General features: G+C 40.2%; 1 protein-coding gene across 1 annotated transcript in view; it reads left to right on the plus strand.

Annotated features, from left to right (window-relative positions):
* Positions 1-25,427, plus strand: part of NEK10 (NIMA-related kinase 10) — a 158,568-nt gene that overhangs the window by 85,523 nt on the left and 47,618 nt on the right. The window contains exons 24-26 of the mRNA XM_004692270.2: positions 12,619-12,748; positions 13,269-13,339; positions 18,176-18,389. Coding sequence (XP_004692327.1) covers positions 12,619-12,748; positions 13,269-13,339; positions 18,176-18,389 — 415 coding nt within the window. The remainder of the gene's footprint in view (positions 1-12,618; positions 12,749-13,268; positions 13,340-18,175; positions 18,390-25,427) is intronic.

Here is a 25,427-nt window from a genome sequence, read left to right on the forward strand (position 1 = left end):
GCCATGTGGTCACCTCCGGGGCAGGTGGGAATTGAACTCATGCAGAAGTGGCTTTAGCCTCTCATGCAGTGCTTTAACCCGCTGCGCCACCAGGGAGGGCCGTGACGCATTTTTTTATGTGATCTTGTATTTAGAGAAAGGTGTTTGTCTAAATATATAGTGGAATTGAGAAGCTGCATTATCCTTCTTTGTGAAACCACCATAGTTACTGGTGGTTACATAGTTATATAGAAGCTGGTGATGTTTGGCTTGAATACAAATACAAAATGTGTGATGTAGAGCTACAGGCCTGGTATTTAGTTCCACCCCCAAAAACATCACCTGAGACAAGAAGGGGCAGTTGAGGAATTTCAGGGCTGTTGAATCTCAATGTAATTTGTGACTCAGGTAATGCCTGAGACTCATCTGTTGGCTGGAGTGTAATCACTGGGCGAACACGGTCCACCTGCTTAATTGCCTGGACCCCGCACCCCCTCACTGTATTTACAGTTAGTTGGTTGCCATTATGGTCCTCCTGATAGATAAGGTAAAGCAGAAGGACTAGATAAATTTGAAGAACATTTAATTTGTGTCCTTTCTTGAAGACAACCTCTTGAGTTTTCACCATCTTCATAACATGTTGGCGGGGTTGGCTCTGAGGAAGGTGATTTATAAACTCTTTTCATTGTTTTGCACTAAGAGACATTTCTGTAACCAGAAGTCAGAAGAACTGAATGCATTCTGTGTCCTCAGAGATGCTAGTTATATTGGATTAGGACGTACTTTTTGCATGACCTCATCCTTATCTAAGTACATCCACGATCCTATTTCCCAATAATGTCACATTCACAGGTACTGGAATTTAGTGCTTTAATCTATCTTCTGGGGCACACCACTGAACCCATAATAGCCTCTGCATGATTAGGAAGAAGCTAAAGACTTGCAAAGAAGGGTAAGTGATTAATTTAGTTTTGAGTGTGTTGTGTTTGAGTTGCTTTTGAGGTAATAAAGCTGTCACATTCAATAAGCTACCTAGCTATAATCCAGAAGCCTCAGGAGAGAGTTCTAGCTGCTGAGGAGCCACAAAGCTATTAGCATGCAGAGCCACAAAGCTATTAGCATGGTGAAAACCATCACATGGTCAAGTCCAGAAATCCTTGTGGAGGAGACCAGTGCTGAGCAAGACCTTGAGGAGCTGCAGAAAAATAAGTGAGAGAGGAAGCCTTGGGGAAGACTTGGAAGGAGCACACAGAGAGGAGGTAAAAGGAAAGTCAAGAGAAAATGGGGTCAGCCATGCATGAAAAAGTTTTGGAAGGAACACCATGCTTTTTCAAGTTCAACAATGTCTACTGTAGAAGAGCCAATTGCCAAGTACTGTCATTTTCCTAGAGTGATTTCATGGCTCAGTGGAAAGGGCTCAAGACCAGCCTTGGGATTTGCTAATTAGCAGTGACAGTAAGAGTGGTTTCAGCAGGCTGAGGGCAGAGGCCAGAGCCCAGGAGGACTCACAAGCAGTGGTCGGTACGACTAAGGCAACGGACAATTGGGAAGACCTTGGGAGAATGTGAGAGGAGCCCGGTTGAAAACCTGGAGACTTGAGGGTATGTTCAGAGGGGAAGAAACCATGGTTGGTCAGAGAGGGCATAGCCTGTGGGCAAACAAGAAGTTGGGGCTCAGTCCCCTCCACTTAGCACCTAGCAAGGGACATTGGGTTGATCTTGTCTACACATTGGGCTTTTGCACGTTATTTAATATGAAGAAAGTTTTAGAAAATCTTTGAAAATTACTTCATTAGATGTTGTGATTCTTTAAAAAAAAAAGAGCTATTAATCATCGCCTATCATTCTACTCAAGAGTAATTTACAGCAGTAGCTTGAATAAACACATTCACATAATCCTGGTTTACTTCAGGTCATGTTTTCCAAAGGACCTTAATCGACAGGAATGACTATTATAGCTGCAATTATTTCCATTTGAGTTCCTGACTCATGTATACTTTGGAAATGGGTAAATTTCAGCTTTTAAATTTTGACTTGCATTAAAAAAATAATAAAGTACCCTCAGCACTGAACTACTAAAAATACCTGCAGAGATTTTTATGCCAAAATGAGGTTTTCATACTGCTTTATTTTTTCAACCTCTCTGATCAAATATACCAATAATGATTTATTTTTGAAAAGCACGTGTATTGTTTGTTATCATCATAAAAGAAATTCATGTCAGTTGGAAGAACTTGAGAAATATACAGCTTTATTAAGTATATAATTGGAACCACATATAATTCCACCACCTAGTGCTAACCATTATTTCAATATTTTTTATGAGGACATACTTCATACATTACCAAATTCCATTTAAAACTAGGTTTTAGTATACATATTATAGTTACTTAAGACAATTTTTTCAAAAGAAATATTGTGATATGGATCCCATGGAAAAAATCTCTCCCCACTATCCTGAAGTCAGCATAGATTCTTCCAATGTGGTTATACAATGTGTATAGGCAATATATACACATTGTTATATATTATATTAATGAACATCATTAGCACATGCAGCTGCCTCGCATATTGTGATGGGTGAGATAAAACCTTACCTCAGTCAGGGTCACTCATCAGCTGGTCTCTGTGGAGGCCCCTGGAAAGAGTCTCAGCTAGGACCTCTGGGGCCTGGGCTGGGCAGACAGTGGTGCGTGTGAACATGGTTGGCAGGGGATGGGAGGATTGACTCAACTCTCTTGGGCATTGTCATACTTTGCATTGCAGCAAGTCCGGTGTGGGGAGGGCAGCTTCCTTCCTCCAGGCCAGCTGGCAAAGCCTGTAACTGCCTGTGGTCAGGAGAGAAAGATCACATGTAGATGTGGCCTGGTGCTTCAATATGGTAACTCTGTGGTTACCTTTTTGAGGAGTTGTCCGACTGTGTTCCAATGAGCCTGGGCCATTTTCCATCATACCAGCATGCATGAGGAATCCTGTCTCTGCCCACGTTGTCATTGTTCCTGGTCTCTCTGTGTGTAGCCAGCCTTATGGATGAGGCGAGCATTACCACGACTGCACATCGCTGTGGTTTTGACTTGCATTTCTTTATGATTTCTTAGGTTGAACAACTGAGTTTTGTGTTTGTGTCCATTTTTGAATTGTATTAATTGTATAATATAATTGATTACTGAGGGTGATTTTTATGATTTTAAAAAATCACAGGCATTTGCAGTCCCTATAAACAGTCCACAAATTTTCTAATGCTATGTTTTTGCATCTAGTTGTCTTGGAATTTCTTCTCTGATTCATTGACCACATAGGAATGTGTTGTTTGTTTTTTGTACATATATGAATTCCCCATATTTCCTCCTGTTAATGATGGCCTCCTTCCTATATGATTAGAACTATTGTATTTCTATTGTATTTGCATTACTATTACTAATGCACCCTAATGGTTCAGGCAATCATTTGCCTCAAAATATTGGATTAATACAATAACAGATATTTACTCAAATTCTGCAACTTGCATAGGGCGTGGTGGTGATAGCTTATCTTTGCATAGCATAGTATCAGCTGGAAAGCTGGACAGCTAACTAGGGTGGGCTGAGGCTGGGAGCTCACTTGGGTTGATTGGTTGTACCCTTGGTTTATTCCATGTGTTCTCTTTATGTGGATAGGTTGGTTATTTTTTCCAGTAATGTTTGGGATCTAAGAGATAGACTTCCCAAAATATACCCTATTAGGTACAAGCATCTGTTAGCATCACACTTGCTAATGTCTCATTGGCGAAAGCTATCATATGGTCAAGTCCAGAAACACTGTATGAAGGACCTCCACAATGGCATGCAGACCAGCCACAGTACTATTTTGACAATCACCAAAGCTAATAGCATGCTACACTTAATATGAACTAAGATTTATGCAACTTCTATAACTTCTTTGAGTGAGTTTTGTTTGTCGGTCAGTCAAAGATCTCTTCTTTTTATTTAAAGATTTATTTATTTATGCATACAGAACTGGCATACAGGCCAGAGGTGCAGGGGTGGTGAGAGGATTCACTAGAGACAGAGTAGGAAGCAGAGTGGGGAGCAGAACAGGCCGACTGATGAAGTACACTGCTGAGGGGAGCAGTGGGCAGGTCAGGAGATCGCCATGCCATGTGGATCACCTCCAGGGCGGGGATCAAACTCATGCTGAAGTGGCTTTCATTCTTAGTGCTGCACCACCAGGGAGGGCCCCAAAGATCTCTTTTTATCCAACTAACTTATTGACAGATTTTAGGTCTTCTACATACTTATCTTAATGATAAATTCTCATGTAATTAATCTTCTGCCACTGTATCTTGGATTTCATGATTGTCTTAGTTCAGGCTTTTAAAGTCTGGTGGTGTAAAACAACAGAAGTCTGTTTCTCATAGTACTGGAGGCCTGGAAGTCCAGGGTCAAAGCGCTGGCAAAATTCAGTGCCTAACGGCCCATCAATGGCTATTTTCTAGTGTGTCCCCACGTGGTCAAAGGGGCAGGAGAGCTCTGGGGCTCTTTTATGGTTGTTGTTTTTTATTTTAATATAAGGACCCTAATTCATTCACAAGGGCTTTACCCCATAACCTGAACATCTGCCAATGGTGGCCCCATTTTCCAACAGCATCTGAATATGGGAGCAGGAGACACAGCAGTCAGTGCACAGTGCTGCCCTGTAGAAGTTTCTTTTTTTGTGCAATCTTGTGCAAATATGGTAAGGTTGATAAATCTTCATTTTCAATTGTATCTTTCTTCCATGACAAGTGGCTGGCACTGCAGTAAATATTACTCTGTTTGCTGTCCCAGAAGTTTCCTTTATTTTAGATGACTGTTAGGAATTCTCACTTTTGTTTTGGCCCTAAGTCATTTTGTTTTTTTTCGGATTGTTGTACTGAGGTTGTAATGATTCTCTCACTGTCCTGGTGCCTGCCAAGGGTTCTCCTCTTGGGCACTACCTGTCTCCTTTCTTCTCAGACAAAGAGCCCATTCACACAGCTTGCTAGGTTCACACCTATTGTAAATTTGAAGAAGGACAGGAAACATTGAAAGAGTTCTCGCTATCACTTTGCAACTCTTTTCATGATGGTCTAATGAATTAAGATAACTGTTTCTCAATGTGTTAACCAAAGCAAAATACAATCCTTATTTTACTTTTTTGCCCTTTTCTCATGCAAGTTGCCAACATCTATAGAAAGGGAAGGAGAAGAAATTATTTGAGTAAAGCTGGCATTGTATGCCTTGTACTTTAATAATTTGTTGCATTTGGCAACCTTTACAACATACTGGACAGATCATTTCACTAACAGTATATGAAAAGACATTTAAGCACGTAGACGATAGCTACGTGTCAACGTGTCAGTCGACGCATCTGTACCAAGCTCATCATAAACTTGATTTTCCCTCACATATGCAGCTGTGCTGTGGACTCATGTGTCCTGTGAGTTACAGTTAATTCAACACAATAAATTTGGAATTGGCAAGAGTGCTTTATTTCTTCCTTTAGCGCCTGTAGTTTCAAAAGACAGAAGTAGTCTAATTTATAAAATGTATAAATGTTCAGATTAAGATTACCTTCATTTATGTTGGGAGTTAGGAATGTGGACATCTTTAAGGATGAAACTTCTAAAAAAATAAAAGGTAAAGTGCCTTCTTGCACTTTGGTGACTTCATAAAGTTGAGGAGACCATTATTAAGTTCCTTGCTTACAGGAGGAGGGAATTTAGCAATTTAGTGTGGATAACAGGGTATTCAAAAAATGCACACTCATTCCTTATCTCTTACTCAGAAATATAGAAGTCATTCATTAGACAGTTTCGTCTTAATCCGATTAGTATAGACAAAAACGTATTTGTTGAGTAACAAGGGTGGTTAGGGGACAATATAGGCTGTACTGCTTTTAGAATTTGGTGTCAAGCCTTCTGTGTTTGCTGGCTCAATAAAAAAGAGTTTCCCGCAACAGAGAGAACGTAATCAGAATGTCAGCAAAACAAAATACCAAAGAGGTTCTTGTTGAAATTATTGTTAGAAAGGAGTGATTATAATAAAAGGTGACTTAAAATCCCTCCTTCCTTGCTCTTTGAAATCTCCTCATTTCTTCCTTCTACTCTTTCTACACGCCTCATTTAATTATAGGAAAATTACTAGAAAGATGCTTCACGTTTGACTTTGGACTTAACATTATGTTAAGCGATTTTCTTTTATCTCATCAACCAGACAATCATCAAACATACTCTGTCCATGGATCCCAGTTTTAACCATTTTTCCCCATTTTAAGCTCCTTACCAGCTTTGCAGGAATATTTGTGCTGTTGAACATAAGAGATTGCTAACTGGGAGATACAGGTATTGGCCTGAGTGAAGCTGAGTTGGGTGAAATAAAGATATTTGCATTCCTGAAGTCTTGCCGAATCAGTATTTTTTATTGATCGCTTTCTTTGTTGAGATATAACAAGTGGTTTACTTATCAGGAAGAAGGACACAGAGTGAAATCAATCATGAGAAAGCTGCCACAGGTCATTGCAAAAGGTTATTCGTATATTCGGAGTGGTAGTTCTTATGTCAAAAGCATGAAAGAGGGATGTGGTTCTTTTCTTCTTCATTCACATTAGATTACAGATTTAGGATCTATTTGCCCAGCATTTTTTTGTTTTTTAGGAAATACATTGGGGATTCACAATTACAAAGAATGACGACTTCAAAGTGACTTTGAAGTATGTCTTCATTACTTTTCAGAATAAAATTCTTTCATCTTATTTATAACTCTTTAACAAAAATACGTTTTGATTGTGTACTATGGTAATACACCATCAGAAATTTTCTGTATGCTTACACATTGGTGTTTGAAAAAATCTTAGAAAGTGCTCTAAGTGTAAACATAACATTCACTCTGTCCTCAGTGTTTGCATCATACTGAAAAATAAATTTAATCTTTATTTTGAAGTTATGTATATATCTTTCAGTGAGATATTTGTAAACATAAATTGATGGACACAGTCTTTCAGGTCAGGAATAGACCTTACAAAGCTCCCTTTCTGTTAGACAGGAGAAACTTGAGACTCTCTAGAGGGCCACTGACTGCTTGAAGCCACAGAACAGTGAATGCTAAGGCAAGAGAAACACGGAGAAAATAACCTTCTTCATGGCACTTCATTATATTTACTTCTGTGTTAGTTCCCCCTTTACTCTGTGAAGCCAGGGATATTGTGTGTGTGTGTGTGTGTGTTTTATTCACTGCTGTTTCCCTACTGCTTACAACACCATGTAGTCTGCGCTCAATATGTGTTTGTTGAATCAATAAAAGGATGATTAGGGGACAATATAGGCTGTAGTGCTTTTAGAATTTGGTGTCAGGCCATCTGTGTTTGCTGGCTCAGTAAAAAAAGAGTTTCCCCCAACAAAGAGAACTTGAGCTATACATTAAAAAGTAAGTATAGATAATGGATCTGTTTATTGGGGTCCCAGAGAGCGTGAACATGCTTGGTAAGGGTTACTTGAACCGTTGCCCAGCAAAATTTTACCCACCTCAGCAATTGTAAATATACACATGCACACACACACATATACTCCATGCACATCTGTGTTTTACCCATCCTATAGAACATCCTAAATGTTTTATATCAAATCATTCCAACATACAGCATCATTTATCCTCAGTCTATATTAATGATAGCTATTGGCATGTAGATTTAATTATATCACTTCAAATCAGATTTTTCTCCTCATGAAGTTGCATGGACATTGGCCTCCCTGATAGAACAAACGGTGAATCTTGTGTTCTCAGACTGATAGTTTATAAGTTTACATGCTTTTAAAATTTACATCTTTATTTCTGTTTCACTGCACACAGTAAGCTAGTTCTCATTCTCCTTTTTTTAATGGCAGTCTAGGAAGATGAAAGTTGGATAGCCACAATATGAAAACCAAATGTACTTTTTAATAGACTCAGAATTAATGCTTTGTGGTGGGATACAAAAATCCCTTTTCTGTCTTTATCCAATGAAGCATGTATTATTGGGTGAATTATATCAATAAAAGCAACTTGTCTCCAAACATTTAGCCTCTACTAAGCCTCAAACTCCTCAAGATTCTCTTATTAGTATTTTCTAGCATTTCTTATGGGAAAATTTTCTTTTATGCTCTCTCCAAAAGCCACTTCCAACATGCCACATCATTATATTGTCAATGAGATACTTTTTCAATCATAGTTTTTCAATTTCTCTCAAAATTTTAATTTCTTCTTCAATTAGATGCTCTTCAGCAAATGAATCCATTTCAGTCCTAGTATTTCTTTCTGCTCATTAGTAATATATATAAACTAGCTCTTTGGAATTCCTAGTTTTGAGGTATATAATGTTATCATCTGTGGTAAGTACTGGCACTTGAGGGGCTCACAGTGTGATAATGGGGAACACACCAGGGTCTCATTCCTGCTCTCATGTCTGCCCTCTGAGATCTGCAATCTCCTCTTAATCTCCTCTCTCAAACCTTCAACTTCCTGGCATCTGGTGAAACACAGTTGCCTCCTGAAATGACCGTCTCTCCCTCTGTCCTCTTAAATTGAGGCTGTGTCTTCCTCTCAGCCCCACTCACTTCAGCACCTCAAGGGGTTTCATTGTCTCTCCTTCGCTCACATTTCTACCTTTTCTTCTTTGCTGGTTTCTTTCCATGGACTTTCAAACACCTTGTAGCAGCATCATTTTGAGAGCAAATCCAAGTCCCCGTCTTGCCCCTCCAGGGATACTTTCTGACTTCTACACCTCCTTATTGACCAGACTTCTCAAATGAGTTATCTATACTCTCAAATAAAAGACAATTCCAAACTAAGGTAAGCAGAAACTTACCGCCCCTCCCCACCCCTAGTCCAAGATCTGCAAGTATCTCAAAGATCAGGCACAGAAAGGCTTTTCTTTTACAGGAGGAACAATACCAGCAAGGATATGTGAGCAAGTAGGGTGACCTGGGTGAAAGAGGCTATGCTATGACAGTAGATCAGAGAATTTTAAAAAATATTTACTTTTCATTGAAATAATATTGGGGTACCTCCATCAAGTATTAGCGCCACGATGCACACACCAACAACTCACCACCATCATGCTTCTTCTCTCTTTGTTCTTACCCCACACCCAACTGCTGTAGGTGTCCATTCTGTGGTCAGCTATATTCGCTTCATTTTTAGCTCATTTTATCTGACTGTTAGTTTAGTTACCTTACATTCCATGTTATGGGCACCATCCACTTTTATCCACCATCCACTTTTATCTTTCTCCTTCTGACTTATTTCACTTAACTTTACCCTTTCAATCTCCATCCATGTTGCCACGAATGGCATGAGTTTATCTTTTTGATTGCTTAGTAATATTCCACGGTGTATATATACCATATCTTCTTGATCTATTCTTGGGTATTTGAGTTGTTTCTTCAATTAACTATAGTAAGTAGCACTGCAGTGAACATGGGGATGCAAATTTCTTCTCAAATTTATGTTTTTTTTGAGTTTTTGGGTAGGTGCCTAGGAGTAGAATTACTGGGTTGAATGTCAGATCCATTTTGAATGTTTTGAGACACCTCCATATTGTCCATAAGAGCTGGAGTTGCATTCCCACCAGCAGTATAGGAGGGCTCCCTGTTTGCCACATCGTTGCCTGCACTTGTTGTTTCTGGTCTTTTTTGATGTGGTCCATTCTCCAGGTGTGAGATGACATCTATCATGACCTCAATTTGCATTTGTCTCATAAGAAGTGATGGTAAACACTTCCTCAGGTGTCTGTCAGTCATTTGAAAGGCTTTGGAGACATTCTTTGGAGTTTGCTTCGGTTATTTGTTTTGTTTTTGTAAGTTTCTTTAGTTCTTTGTATATCTTTGATATCAACCCTTGGTCAGATGTATGGTGTGCAAGTCTCCCTTCCCATTCAGTAGGATGTCTTTTGTTTTAATTATTGTTTCTTTCACTCTATAAAAGCTTTTATTTGTCAGTTAAAAAACCCTGGTATTGAAACAAAAATAGACACAAAGACCAATGGTATAGAATTGAGAGTGGGGACAAAACAATAGTGTTACTTGTTTTTAAGGCAAAGAAAGACAATTTGGAAAGTTTGTATGACCTTGTCAAGGGGAGACAAGGCCAGCATGCCTCTTAGGTTACATGGGGGAGGGTACTTCTTTGCATTAAGTCATTTCCTAAAACACAAAAGGATTGGATCATTGGTGCTTTCCCAGGACCACAGGGCTAGTAAAATCCAATGTTGTTGCACATAACCAAAGCCTGTGCATCTCCCATAACTCACCACTGTAGTCACTCTTGCTGAGATCACCAGTGAACCCAGTGAATCCTAGCGAATTTGATTTCTGGGAAGTCAGTGCCCACTGTGACTCCTCTAGTTCAGAAATTGTTTTCTTGCTTTTTCTCCTTCCTTTTGTTCTCCTTCCTTTTATAGGTTCTTTTTCCTTCACCTCCTGTTGACTTCCAAATATTAAAACTGCACAGGCAAGTCCTGTGCCTTCCACTTATAGCTCTCCCCACCTTCACTCAAGCCGGTCTCAGTTACCCTCCTGACTACCCACGCCGAGGACTTCCACACACATTGTGTCCAACCCCAGGCCTGCGTGAACACAGGGCGTAGCAGTCAGTTACTGCCTCAAGAGAGAGAGTCCTCAAAGCCTCAAAACCATCTTCCCCAACGGCAGACTCTTACCCCCACCCATCTTTCAACTCTGTCTCCATAAATGCCATCACCAGTAGAACTCTGTCAATTTCTCTAAACGTGATTAGAGTTTCCTTAGGTGGAAAAACTGGAAATTATTATCAGTTAGTGAATTATTTTACAGTGAATTATTTACTGTTAGTGAATTATTTACTGTTTTGCTGAACAGTAGTCACCAGAACACCATATGATATCTTCAAGTAGTGACTGAATCAGTTGCTCTGCTGTATTTCTCAAAGGCTGAGTTCTTTTTGAAGATGAGAAACATACGAGTACGTTTTTCTCATAGACAGTACATCAATTTTCTTGGGCTGCCATAAGAAAATACCACAGATCAGGGGGCACAGACAATAGAAATTTATCTCCTCCCAGTACTGAAGCTTGCAAGTCTAAGGTCAAGGCATGGGTAGGTGTGGCTTCCCTGGCCGCTCTCTCCATGGTTTGCAGCTGGCTGCCTGCTGGCAGCCTCTTCACAGGACTGTTCTGTGAACATACTCTCCTTGGTTATTCTTAACAGTCAAGACTGATTTAGATTTATTCTGCCTCTCCTGATGCCAATTTATCAGTTTCTTTGTACTTTAATCCACTGTCCAAGATAACCATTAATCCCTACAACATTAATTTAGGGGACCGAGCAGCCTCTAAAATACACAGCATGGAACTAAATTATCAAACGTGGGGCGTTTGATGTGTTTTTTGAACTCTCTGATGATATTCATACTAGATACAGATAGAGGAAACTTCTATTAGTCCAAAATGTACAAAGGAACCAAACTTCCCACCACATTTTTAAAAAATGTCATGCTCATAAACCCTCACAGTTTCACTTCACTTTAAAACCTCCAGTAGGGCCCTCCCTGGTGGCACAGCGGGTTAAAGCACAGCACTAGGAAGCTATTCAAAGCCGCTTCAGCATTAGTTTGATCCCAGGAGAGGGAGCCGACCCACATGGCACAGCAGCCCTCTCATATTGTGTCCACTGCTCCCCTCAGCAGTGTGTTTCAGTTGATCTGATCTGCCTGTTCTACTCTCCACTCTGACTCTCGTGAATCCTCTTATCCCCTGCACCTTTGGGCTGTACTCAGAGGTGCATACAGTTCTGTATGCATAAATAAATAAATCTTAAAAAACAAACAAACAAAAAGGCCTGCAGGCATGTCCACGTTGGAGATGGAGTTTCAGAAGAGGTGAATGTGTTGGATGTCACTGTTTCCGGCAACATATTTAAATACAGCCTTCCCCCTGCTTTATAAACTAGCGTTTGCATAGAAGGGGAAGTGGCTATAGCAGGTGATCCCTCCCATAATAATGCCACATAACAAGTCACCACAGAGGCTAAGCAGTGGGCATTTACTGTCAGCCTCGCAGGTCTGTGGGTCCTTTGGGCTGCAGGTGTATGGGGAGTTGGGGCTGCGCCATGTTTTATTCCGGGCACAGAAGCTGGAGGGACAGCAGTTACGAGGGATACGTTCTTCTCTTGGTAGTGGAGGGATAAATGAAAATGCTTGGTGAGACTGAGATTCTGACCTGTGCACTGTCACTTCTCTTGGCCAAAGCAAGACACCATCATCAAAATGAAAACCCGGAGAGTCTCATGAACACTGCCCAACCAGCGGCCATGGCCCAAACCTTCAGAGCAGTAAAGAACTGGGGTCAATTACCCACAGAACCATAGTTGAGTCTGGAAATTAAAACTTCCCTGACACTTAGTAGGTCAGGTGATAACCAGTGACTATACTGGAATGTCTTGATTGTGTTTCTTGAATTATCTGAGACTGGGGGCTCAAAGTTTGTTTGTTTGTGTGTTTTCCCCCTAGAATAATGCTCTAGAGTTTCGTTAAAACAATTACATATATCTCCAACCACAGCTTGAAAATTGGATCTACTTTCTGTCCCTACTTCTCTCCTGGCAGCATCTACTAATGTGCTTCTTTAAATTCAGCCCCGAGGTGCTGAAGAGCGAGCCATACGGGGAGAAGGCTGATGTCTGGGCAGCTGGCTGCATCCTTTATCAGATGGCCACACTGAACCCGCCCTTCTACAGCACCAACATGCTCTCCCTGGCCACAAAGGTAAGCAGCCTCGGGAGACTAACAGGTCTCCTGTGGTGAAAAACACTCCTTTTTGTCTTAATTAAAACTTTTGTGATGAAATTAGAAGCAGGCATTGATGTATTAGCCCCACGATCAATTGTCTTTGGCCCCTTTTTTCTGACCATCTATCATGGTTGTGCACATCTTCCCCTATAATTGTCTTCATTTATCACAGAAAATTATAAAGCTAAGTGTATCACATTCTTGTTGGTCTTTTCTTTTTAACTGCGGTCACAAACTACTTATAATCCTGCATGTTTTATTATCCTATACATATTTGCGATGAATCTGAGGTTAAATTTAAATCAGCCTGATGACTATAATTCCATGTTCACGAACTATTTCATTGATGTTGATGTTTTATTCAATTGGATGTTTCTGTTTCTGATTAAAATTTGTACATGAAGTTAGAACATTTACTGAGCCACTCATACTTGTGTTGACCACTCAAAGGTGTCAACATTCCCTTTAGTTCCTTCATGGAGTCTTTGTTTTGCAGATAGTGGAGGCGGTCTATGAACCAGTGCCAGAAGGCATCTATTCTGAGAAGGTGACAGATACCATCAGCAGGTAACGAATTAGTTTATAATTTCTAACATAAAGAGAAAAACCTCTTCTCTTATAAAAATTCCCAGTTAAGCATCTATGAAGACAAAAGGTACCCAAATAATCTGAACCTAAAATGTATGTGCATTGTCAGAAGTGGAGACCATTTGGAGCACAACGAAGTGTCTCAGAGGGAGTTGTTCATTCACTTGGAATATTACGCAGCCAGTAGAAAGATCATTCCACAGGCTTTGTATTACTCTGTGAAATGCCTATGTTATGAAGCAAGAACAATAAAGAAAAGCTTTGTAACAGTGACAGCACTGTAAAAAATTTTTTTGAAAATGAAAGGAAGGTGGACAAGAAGATATGAAATTGAAAAACACCTTGCTAGATGATAAAATTGCAGGCATTTCTATTTCAATTTTTGAGTGAATGTTATATTTTATAATAAGTTTTCAAAGAAAGTCAGGGAGACGTGCTTCAGCTCTCAGTATACCCACTTGAATGTCATTATCCCGATGCAGTTGCAACACCTGAACCCACAGGCTGTTCCCACGGATCTCTAACTGTCCATTTGCACTTTGGCCTCCAGCCAAGGGGAACTCTGCCTGTCCTGGCATGCACCTCCATTCTGGACCTTTGTCTTGCTCTTTTCCTGGAATGTTCTTCCCTCTGATACATGCAGGGCACAGCCCATCCCTTCTGTGGGAAATGCCTCTTTACCGGGGAGCCCACCCAGTGCCCCTATGGACTCTCAGCATTCCCTCCGGCCCCCCAACATGTAACACAAGTGCATGAAGACTTGATCCTTTTGCCTCTCTCTTCCTCACCAGACTGAAAATCTCCTAGGAATTTACCACATAATACAATAGTTAGTGCCCAGAGCCACGCCTGCCACAAAGTGAGCCCTTAGCAAATGCTGGCTCCGTGAACACACGGCTCTCATTTATCTGGCCTGTTGTTGTTTCTGGACCATCCTATGCATATAAAAATCCAGATTATTTCCTCGCCCTTCTAGCTGAATCAAATCCTAATTATTATTATAAAAATCGAAGACTCATCCCAGATCAGTATCCACCATCCAACCCTGACCCCACCCCACCCCCACCAGTTCTCTTGAAGCTCGGTTCAGTGTCTTTTCTAGATCCTAGGATCATGGCAATGGAATGTAACAGCTGTAATGTGTGGCCGAGCCCCCTGCTATAGTTTCTGCTACATCCCCTTGGTTTGGACTTACGGGATCCTCACACTTGTAGATTACAGCTTGACTCTCCTTGTTCACCCCTGGGGTGAGTTCCACTGACAGACTCTGAGCAAGCAACTTGACCTTTCCCACTGCGTCTTTGTTTCCTGGCCCAGTACAGCGGGGCTGTACTGCCACACCGTGGGCCAGGCGTGTCGATTACACTGATACGTGTAGATCACTGAGCGTGGATGAGAGCCGACAATTTAGCTTCATACCAGTACATTAAGATCACCCCATACTTTCGCTAACAGGTGTTGTTTTTACTTAATGTAATTTAGGATTCATTGTCTAGGATCACTTCACAAAACTTTTCTCTTTTGCAAATTTGGCTTCTAACCAAAATCAGTCATGAGTTCCATGCAATCACATATTTCATTCACTTTGGGATTTTAGTTACCAAAAAATAATGTTCTAAAAGAATGAGGACATAGATTCCAATTTCTCTGGGTTCCCATTTTCTTCAGGAAATTGATGGAAAAAGTACCTGTGGACGGAGGGTTCTCAGTGGTGGCTTGTGACTCGGCACGTGAGGCTCCAAGCCTTTGGTGTGCCAGGCAGCGGAGATGGAAAGGGTTGCTGGACTCCATCTTTAAATGAGGTGCTCTTTCCAGGCACATGTATTTCTCGCTTTTGTTTTGCTATTGTCTCATTTTCACTTTGCATCGCCTTCTGGGGTGGAGTTGGCGCAGTGTACCTCTGACTGTGATGTCTACCCCCTTGCCCATCTGCTCATGTAGTGGACCAGCACGTTTTGTTGCTGGAACTTTTTTTCCTAGCAGGCTTTTCACTGGTTTTAGCCACACTGAAGGTTTGGGGCAGAAAATAAATGCATTTTGTTACTCTGCCTAGCAGCCAGTGTTACTATTTTTACCTTTCAGTGCACTGGTAAGAGAGTATTGCCTGTTTACTTTTTAAAAAGGAAGAATGTTTCCTTTTATGAACAAAGTATTTCAGGCGCCTTATTTTTCTCTGTGCGCCTGGTTGCATAAGCTGTCGGGAGCTTGGTTCCAGAGGCAGTTGGGATGGTTAAAGTTCACACTTTCAGCTCATTCTAAGGGCAAATGGATCTTCACATTTTCCACCGTACCTTCACTCTTTGCTTCTGAAAACATGACATGAATACAACTGAATACTCCCACACCCTGTTCTTTCCCTCTGGTCTCTGGAGTGGGGAGCAAAGTAAGCAACTTGGGTAAGAATATGTCATTGCCACTCAGGCTTCACAAGCTGTGACCAGAAACAACCCCTACCTTCAAACCTCCTGTACTTGGGCCCAAGACTCTGCATTTGAGGTCTTCAAATTCTTTGATTTCATCTTTGAATGTGTGTGTGTGTGTTGAAGTGAAATCTCATCAGAGAAGGTGTGTGGGTGGGGGGCTCGGGGTCTCAGTTCATATGTGGTCCCTCATGCTCCCATCTCTTGTCACGGGTTCTTAGACATGTACCCCCAAGTCCTGGGTTCCCACCTGGTGTCCAACTCTTTCTGTCCAGTTCCTGCTGCTGCCCTCTGCTGGTCTGTGTCAGCAGTAAATGCAGGTGAGATTAGGGTGGGAATGGAGCTTGGGCCTTGCTTGCCTCCTGCCGAAGGGCAGGGGAAGTAAAAAGAAGGCTGTTTCTGTCCAGACTCACAGCACTGTGATGTGTTTGATGGGCAAGTCAGTGGAGGTCTCTTGCCCATCTTCAATTTTGGCAAATCTGCGGGCTTTGTGGTTGCAGCCTCAATGGGGGGCTCCCAATTACCACCAACTGGCCCTTTTAGGACTCCCATATTTGCAAGGTGTCCCCCAAATGATGTAGCTGGCTCTATTTTTGCACTCTCTTACCTTACTTTGTGAAAATAAATGTATAGACCAGACATCGTTAAATATAAATTCAACAGATGTGTTAGTGGATGTCATAACTGGAGGGCAAACCCACTGTCTTAGAAGTTAAAAAGAAATAGCATAAAAATAATGCATAAAATGGTAATGTCTTAAAAAGTGATCAAATTAGTTTAACCCCTGTGGAAAACTGTATGGAGCTTTCTCAAAATATTAAAATATATCTACCATATGAACTAGCAATTCCAGTCCTAGATGTCTCACTGAAGACTTCAAAGACACGAATTCAAGGGGATAGTGCACTCCTGTGTCCAGCACTATTCACGGTGCTATTGGCAGCAGCCAACGTATGGAAGCAAAGAAAGCTCCAGAACAAATGAGCGGACCAGGACGATGTGCACCTTACACAAGGGTAGACCACTCAGGTATTAAAAAACAAAACAACAGATGAACGTTTGCATGGAGGAAACAACAGGGGATTATAAGAAAGAAATCAAAAGGAGAAAGACAAATACTGGATGGTTTCACTTTTGTGGGAAATATAGAGAAACAAAACAAAAGGTCGGACAGAACTAAGTCAGTCACAAACTTTAGGAGTTTGATTGCAGAATGGAGACCATCTGGGACAATGGGGGTGTGAGGGCCTACGAACTGTGGCTGCCCCAGTGGTGGTGGGGTGATGTGGCGACATATACCTGAAGAGGTGTGATCCTGTACCTCTTGAGTTATATTCAGTGTTGTAAACCAATGTTACCTAAAACAAAATAAAAGTGGCATTTGCTTTACTCATGGTTATTAAACTCAACAAAAAAGAACAACAGCAAGTTAATGAACTAGGGTCTTATTTTTACTTCTGTTTCAAAGAATAATTGTGAGTTATCATTCTTAATTCTTTCCTGGAGACATCAGTATGGGTGAAAGTTGCACTAACAATAGTTGCTAAATCAAGCACAAGATGTGAAAATTAGATCTTTTTCTCCAAGTCCAAACACATTAAATTTTATTGCGAAGCAAACCTGACTTCAGTGAAGTTAGAGAATTTGAATTTCAAAGAATAGACAGAAATACTATGCTGAGTACCAGACGTTTTTAAAGCCTGCTAATCAGTGGTTTTCATAACTGGGTTCCTTGGGCATCTAGAATCACCTTCTCTTAGTGTTAAGCTGTGACAAAAACAGTACTCCTTTTTGTAGACTGATATTTCCCAGCTCCAAAAATCACAGAAAATATTAGCATGCAATGTGTCAAATTAGCCACTTTTAAAAAAGGACTGCAAAAGCCTTAAATCTCTACGTAATTTGGTTGTGTTTTATTTTTATGAGACTTGTTTTCTGAGACGCTTGCTCATCAAGCTGGGTGATATTATTGCAATACAGCTGGAAAAAGTCAAAAGGAAAAACTTTCCTCCTTCTGAAGATGCCTTAGGAGTTACCAGCAGGGCCTAGGCAATTGGGATCCTTTTTGTTTCACTGGCCAGTGAGTTGGCAGTGATGTTAGAAAATAAACAGCTTGCACAGATGACCTTGTGCACCTGAGAACCAGCTCCTGCTCTCCTGTAACTCTTGCCTGCAGCCAAGGGTGAGGAAAGCCCCTGCCTGTCTCCATCCCCAACCTGACAGATGCTTTCCAAGATGTCGTGGGTTCAAAACTATGTTTGGTGACCATTTCACCCTGAATGTTCTAGGGTGCGGGCACCATGCTGACCGAGTGGAGTTTAACCTTGACCTTCCACACCCCATGACATGGTCCTGACCTTGAGCTGGCGGCTTTAATTAGTTTCTCTTCTCTTAGATGCCTGACCCCTGATGCAGAAGCCCGTCCAGATATTGTAGAAGTCAGCTCCATGATATCGGATGTCATGATGAAGTATTTAGACAGCTTGTCCACATCCCAGCTGGCTTTGGAGAAAAAGCTGGAGCGGGAACGAAGACGCACACAGAGGTATTTTATGGAAGCCAACCGGAACGCAGTCACATGTCACCATGAGCTGGCTCTACTATCGCATGTAAGTGTGATTCTTTCCACCTCATCGCCATGCACTTGTACAGGCTGTTCTGAAGTTGTTCATGCTTGTCTTAAGAATAATTCCTCTTAGATTAGGAAAACATTACTTGATCTATGCAATATTTCAGAAGTGTATAATCAAAAATTTACATCCATTTTCATATTTCAAAATGAAATGTCAATGTGATGGACATTCTAAAGAAATGACCCATAATTTACTGCATATTACAGATCTCTAGTTTGCAAGCAAATAGATGACTTAGCAGTTGTTTAAGTTTCTATCATGGTCTTCACAGTAATAGCAGCGAGTGCTTAAATTTGATTTCTTCAGTATCTGATGTCACCTTTTGAGAATATGCTAATTTGGAGAAAGACACCATATTACCCTACAGGTTGTTTTATTAGTCTGTGTAATTGCTTTTGTGACTACTTGTGCTGGTAATAATGTGCTGAGCTGCAAACTGGAATATCTGCTTTTATCTTTCTTGCCAATAATCTTTCAATTATTTTAATATTTATGTTTGTTTCTGAGCATAGCTTGTAAAGGGGTGCCCGTGCTACAAATTTCCACACGTGATTCCAGTGATGCGCTGGTTGCTGTTTCTTAATCTCTTTCCTTTCTACCTTTGCTATTTCCTGACCCATTATCCATCCTCAAACAGGGATTGAGTAAGCACATCCAGCCTGGGGGTGAAACTAACATAATGGGGCCATGACAACCATTCTTGATCAGGGTACCTGGTCACTAAATTCTTTTCCTGGATTCTAAGGAGGTGCTCTGCTTTAGCTGGGCAAATTATAGAAGCTGATCTCAAAGAAGAGGCAGTTCTGATTTCTTAACTAATAGCATTTCCCACAAACTCCTTTAAAAAAAAATTGAAGGAAAGTGCTACTTTTTGGCAAATTTATATTGAAGTGTATGGAATCTAGAAGGTGAGGATGCAATATATTTTTCTTTTGGTGGAAAACCTCCACCTTCGTGGCCTTGAGTGCTGAGCTCCGCTGTTAATTTCGCAGGACAGCTCTAGTGGGCCTCTCCCGGCTCAGTGTGTAGGCGCCTGTAACTCAGGTGGGGCGTTCTCGCGAGCCCAGTTACCTCATATGCAGGGATTTAACTTTGTTATTTTTGCTACCTGGTTTTGTAAATACTAGGCAATAAGAGAAACACATTATCCCCTGGTTGCCATGTTACATTCCTATGATCCCAATGCAAGAGATTTAGCTATTTAGCTCCCATATTTGGGGCCTTCTATTAGATTCTGCCCTGTGAAGCTGCTTAACCAGTGTTCCCGTTGAGTGTAAGAGCTGGTTTATGCTACTCATGCAGCCGATGTGGGAGTGGGTGGAGTCAGCTTGTAAACCTAACAGCAGAAGTCTGCTCGTCATTAGCCGAGCACGTTAAGAAAGGACCGTTTTGTCTGTTTTTACTCCTCGACTTTTTAAAAATAACCCCCCTTTGTTTATTTCCTGCAGTTAGTAAAGAGAATGATGTAATACCCATGGCTGAGTTTCAACAATGTGCTACTTGGGACCAATCTTGCATCATCTCCGTGTCCTCCATCCCCAAACCCTCTCCCTATCACCCCTCCATTTTGAAGCAAAATCAAGACACCATACCGGTCATCTGTCAATAGTTCAATATGCATTTGGAGGGCCTTTTTGACTGTAGAAATCTAGCTCTCAGGCCATGACTAGATAAAACCAAAGGATGTAGTTTTGAAGATTCAGAGGTTTTGTACTCACCTGTAAATTAGGGGAAAGGATCACTTGCTGTTGAGGATAAAGATTAAACAGGTAAATGTGTGATTATAAATTAAACAGTGAGATAAAAATTGTAAGGTAGCATCAATTATCGAAATGAGTGATGGTTGTGTTAGAATAGTTGTTGATGCAACTTGTTAACCAAGTACTAATTGGCTCATTAGTACTAAATCTCTGTATGCAATTCATGCAGCTAATAAATGTTTTGAGGCCCGCTGCCAGCCAGCTTTAAAATCTTCACGGAGCACTCAGTTTTATATGGACATAGAGAGATGTGCTTTCTTCAAAGCAAAGTTCTGAAGAGGCATACTGATAATTTTTCATCGCAAGGACAAGCAAATGCTAACTGAAAAGGAAGAAAACACAGCTTTGTTTTAGAATTGAGAAGGAAATATGATTACATTTCATCACAAGACAGCATGCAGTTAATTGACATCAGTCTTAATCGGGACCAATTGCTATTTTAAAAAATTTATATCTACCCTCTCGTTGACAGAAAAAAAATTATAGGTGTAAAGTTTTATGTCTTTTATTTCTTAAGCAGAACTATAGCATTATGGTTGTTTCATTTGTCAAATATAGAGGGATATTCTCCCAGAACAGTTAATATCAATAACACAATTACATGGTCGAGTGATAGATAATAGCTCAGGAAAGAGAAATAAGTAGGTTCAGTAGAACCTGATAGAATCTCAGCATTGATGAGGAGATCCATTGTGAATTACTAAAATTTTGCAAATTAGTAGGTAAACAAACAATTGATAAGAAATATTTCAAGGAACCTATCTCTTGGGGGAGTATGCTATTTTCTTTCATATTTTAGTTTATTGAGAATTACAGCAATTTTCTTAAAAAGCTAGTGAGGACAAGTGTTACTATATATTTCATAATACCAGAGAAATCATCACTAATAAAATTCACACCTGTGTCTTGTTTTACCCTCCATGAAAGTGAAGCATGACTTTCCTCTTGAAGAAAGTGCAATTTTCTATTTTTATCATTCAAAATAAGAGATCGTGAGAACAAAGTTAACAATGATTAGAATCCAGATGAAAAATTAAGGTGCAATTTTTTAATGAAAAGTATAACAAGGCCCTCCCTCCCTGGAGGCGCAATGGGTTAGAGCCCAGCACCGCAAGCTAGCCACAGCCACTTCAGTGCAAGTTCGACCCCCGCCCCGGAGGTGGTCTGCATGTGCAGGAGACCTCTCCTGACCCAGCAGTGTACTTCATTGATCTGTCTGTTCTGCTCCCCACTCTCTCTGGTGAATTCTCTCACCACCTCTGTACCTCTGGCCTGTACCCCAGCCCTGTATGCATAAATAAATAAATCTTTAAAAATAAATAAACAGGAAAAAAATTAACAGTACAAGTGAAATGTGTTGCAAGAAATTGGCTAACATGAGTGTAGGGTGGGTGTGGCAAATCTCAGATCCATAGGGCAGACTGGCAGGGAGGGCAGCTGGCGCTCTTGGGCACAGGCTGCTGTCCAGAGGTGCAATTTCCTTTTTATCCCAAAGAAGCCTCAGTTCTGCTTTGAATACCTTCAGCTGATTGATGCCATCCCGCCCAGGTTGTCTAGGATCGCCAGTCCCTGTGTGCCTACCACAATTGCCTGTAATCTTGATACATTTTACTCCATGCTTAAGACGAAAAGTAAATGTTCACAGAGCACATCCTAGATATTTGCTCTAAGCTTCTGGGGAGTAAAAAAGGAAAGATTTCCATGATAGCCTGATGTCCAACTATTGAAATGAGGCACACTTAGTTATCTGAAACTCCATCTGCTTTGGCAGACAAGACAGCAAGTTGGTCACTGATCAGCAAAGACTATTTTATAAATTCACAGGCCCATCATGACTCCATAATTGCTTTATCATGAAGTTCTTACTATAGTTTCCTAATGCAGTCTGCATATAGTTTCAGAAGACTTTATTGCTATTTGATATTTTTCTTAATTTCTCAAATAAAGTTGGCCATTTAAGCATGGCCCAGAGAAGCAACTAATTCTTATTTTCTTAGTGCTCATTTTTTAAAAAATATTGTGCTATTTATTTCTCTGAGTTGTGCTATTTTTATTGTACCATATGCCATTTGCAACTGCTGAGCATGCCATGAAGGCGTGTGTCTGCAACCCACTGCTGGAGAATAAAGTAAACCATGTAGAAAATTATGTATTTTGAAATGGCAGTATTTTGGGGGAACATCTTTGCTTTTATTATCTGGCTAATTGTTGGCTGAATTTCCCTTAAGGCTGTAAAAATGCAACAAGTAATGATGCAGTGAAAGAAGTATCAGGAGAACTCATGGCATGTTTGGTTCTATTCTCATTGTAGTTTGAGAAAACTGAGATGTGTGCCTCGTAGAATCCCACAAGATACATCCACAATTCACACATCCACCCTTTGTTGTGAGATATAATTTATATGAAATAAAGTCTACATACTTTATTACTTTTTTTTTAAAGATTTACTTATTGGGGTTCCCCCTGGTGGGACAGTGGGTTGAAGGGCAGCACTGCGAAGCTTGCTGCAGCCACTTCAGCTTGAGTTCGATCCTCATTCCCAGGAAGGTGACCCGCCTGCTGCTCCCCTCAGCAGTGTACTTTGTCAATCTGCCTGTTCTGCTCCCCACTCTGCCTCTGGTGAATCCTCTTACCACCCTTGCACCTCTGGCCTGTAACCCAGTTCTGTATGCATAAATAAAATAAAATTTAAAAGATAAAAAAGTTTTATATCTTTATGCATACCCCTGTGATTTCAGGGGTATAGGCCAGAGGTGCGAGGACTCACTGGAGACAGAGTGGGGAGCAGAACAGGCAGATCCACTGCAATACACTGCTGAGGGGAGCAGCAGGCAGGTTAGAGGAAGCCTCTCACACCATGTGGGTCACTTCCTTGGCCAAGGATGGAAATTGTGCTGCAGTGGCTGTGGATGGCTTCATAGGGCTACACTTCAACCCATTGCACCACCGGGAAGGGCCATATACACACTTTAAATGCTTAGTGCAGGAACTTTTGACACATGTAACTCACACCCAAAACAAGATTCACAATTTTTTATCAGAAAGTTCCCTCCTACACCTTCCTATAAAACTTTCTGCCTACACCTTCTTATAAAACTTTCTGTCCTACAAATGACTTTTGCCTATTGTTTGACTTCAAGTAGCTCAAGCAGTATCTGTCTGCTCTCTTTTGTCTTCTCTCACTTGATATATCTGTGAGCTTTATCCATGTTGTTATATATGGAAGTAATTTGTATATATTACTCTATAATATTGTGTGACTATATCATAATGTTTATTCTTCTAGTGATGAATTATATTATTTCCAGATTGGGGTTTTATCAGTAAAACACTATGAGTTTTCTTACCAAAGTTTCTTAAGAATATAACTTCATTTCTCTTAGGTTGATACTTAGAGATAGACTTTCAGGGTCACAGGTATGTTGCATGCTCAACATTAAAGTACTAAACATTTCTCCAAAATTATACTATTTAACACTTTTAGGAGCAAGGTATGAAAGTTCTAACTGGTCCACATTCTTGTCAACTTTTGGTGTTGTCAGTCTTTTTGATTTTAGCCTTTGTACTGAGTACAAAAGACTGTCTCTGTGATTTCAGTTTATAGTTTCCTGTTAACTACTGCTGCTGAGCATTTTGTATTTGCTTTATTGACCATTTATTTATCTTTTTGTGTGTTTGTGGGAAACTTGTTGTGTGTGTGTGTGTGTTTAGAACTTTTGTCAATGATTTCATTTGATTGTTTTTTGTTTTGTTGATCTGTTGGAATTCTTTAAATATTACAGATGTAAATCTGTTTTCAATAACTTAACTATTTTTATTGCCCCCTTTGGTTGAGCCAAAAATGTTTTGTTAAAGTTCAATTTATTCATTTAGATTTTGTTAGTGCTTTTTTCAAACTGTTAAAGCACTGTCGTAAGATTGTAAAAATATTGTGTGTGTGTGTGTGTGTTTTTTTTTTAGTAAAATGCCTTAATCATTATAGGACTGTGGTTAATTTTCATAGGATAATGAAGAGATTGAATTTCATTTTTCCCCATGTGAATATCCAATTTTTCCAGCATTATTTCTAAAAATATCCAGTGTTTCCCTATTGGTTTGACTAGGCATTTTTGTTGAAAATCATATGATAATGTATGTATGGATCTATTTCTGAACTTTCTTCTGTTCTATTGATCTATATGTTTATTATTAGTCCCAAACCACACCATCATGATCATTCTAGCTTGAAATTAAATTGTCAAAGTCCTGTTTTTTGTTGTTCATTGTCAAGTTTGACTTGACTATTTGAGTCTATTTCCTTATTAATTTTGAAATTAGTTTTTCAATTTCCTCAAAACTCCTGCCCAAATTTGATTTTTATACTTTGTTACAACATGGGGAAGATCTTTGTAATATTTTGAAAATTAAATCTTCTATTTTACATATTCAACAAAACTTGCCGAATATCTACTCCCTCCTGGGTACTGTTCTAGCTGGTGATACAGCAATTAACAAACCAGTCAAAGGCCCCCAATGTCCTAATGGGGCAAGATAGATGATAGATAAATAATAATACCTTTAAGTGCTGTAAGAGAAAGTGATGGGTGGATATAGGGACACAGGGTATTTTCAGTAGGGGAATCAGGAAAGCCTCTATATTCATGTGAGATTTAAGCAGAAACCTGAATGCATTGAAAGCATAAACCATGCAAATATTTGGAGATACAAAACTAAGGGCAGAGTGACCAGCAAATCCAAAGATTTTGAGATCGGAATTAAGTTCAAGGGGGAAGCAAGAAGTAGGCCTCTTCTTGTATAATTGTGAGTTGAAAATGAAAGAGTAAGTGGGGTTCTAATGTATATGTTTCATCTATACTGATACCGCCTGTAGCTAATCTCGTTTGGTTTAATGTCTTCAGCACTACTGCATTTCCATTATCCAAATTAGAATATCTTAAACACACACACACACACACACATATGTATGCATCCGTGTGTGTGTGTGTGTGTGTGTATTCTGGCCTCATTTGAAATGCTTTTGGAAATTTAACAAAAACAGTGCTTTTTGTTCGTTAGTCTACAGCTCTGGAACAAAACAGTGCTCAACAAATGTGGCGATAGTCCATAGATCATGTGTTCTTTTTTTTTTTTAGGATTTATTTACTTATTCATATAGAACTGGGTACAGGCCAGAGATGTGGAGGGTGAAAGGATTCACCAGAGACAGAGTGGGGAGCAGAACAGGCAGATCGACGAAGTACACTGCTCAGGGGAG

Source organism: Condylura cristata, unplaced genomic scaffold (assembly GCF_000260355.1).
Source record: "Condylura cristata isolate star-nosed mole 26May11 unplaced genomic scaffold, ConCri1.0 scaffold00033, whole genome shotgun sequence".
Taxonomy (NCBI): Eukaryota; Metazoa; Chordata; class Mammalia; order Eulipotyphla; family Talpidae; genus Condylura; species Condylura cristata.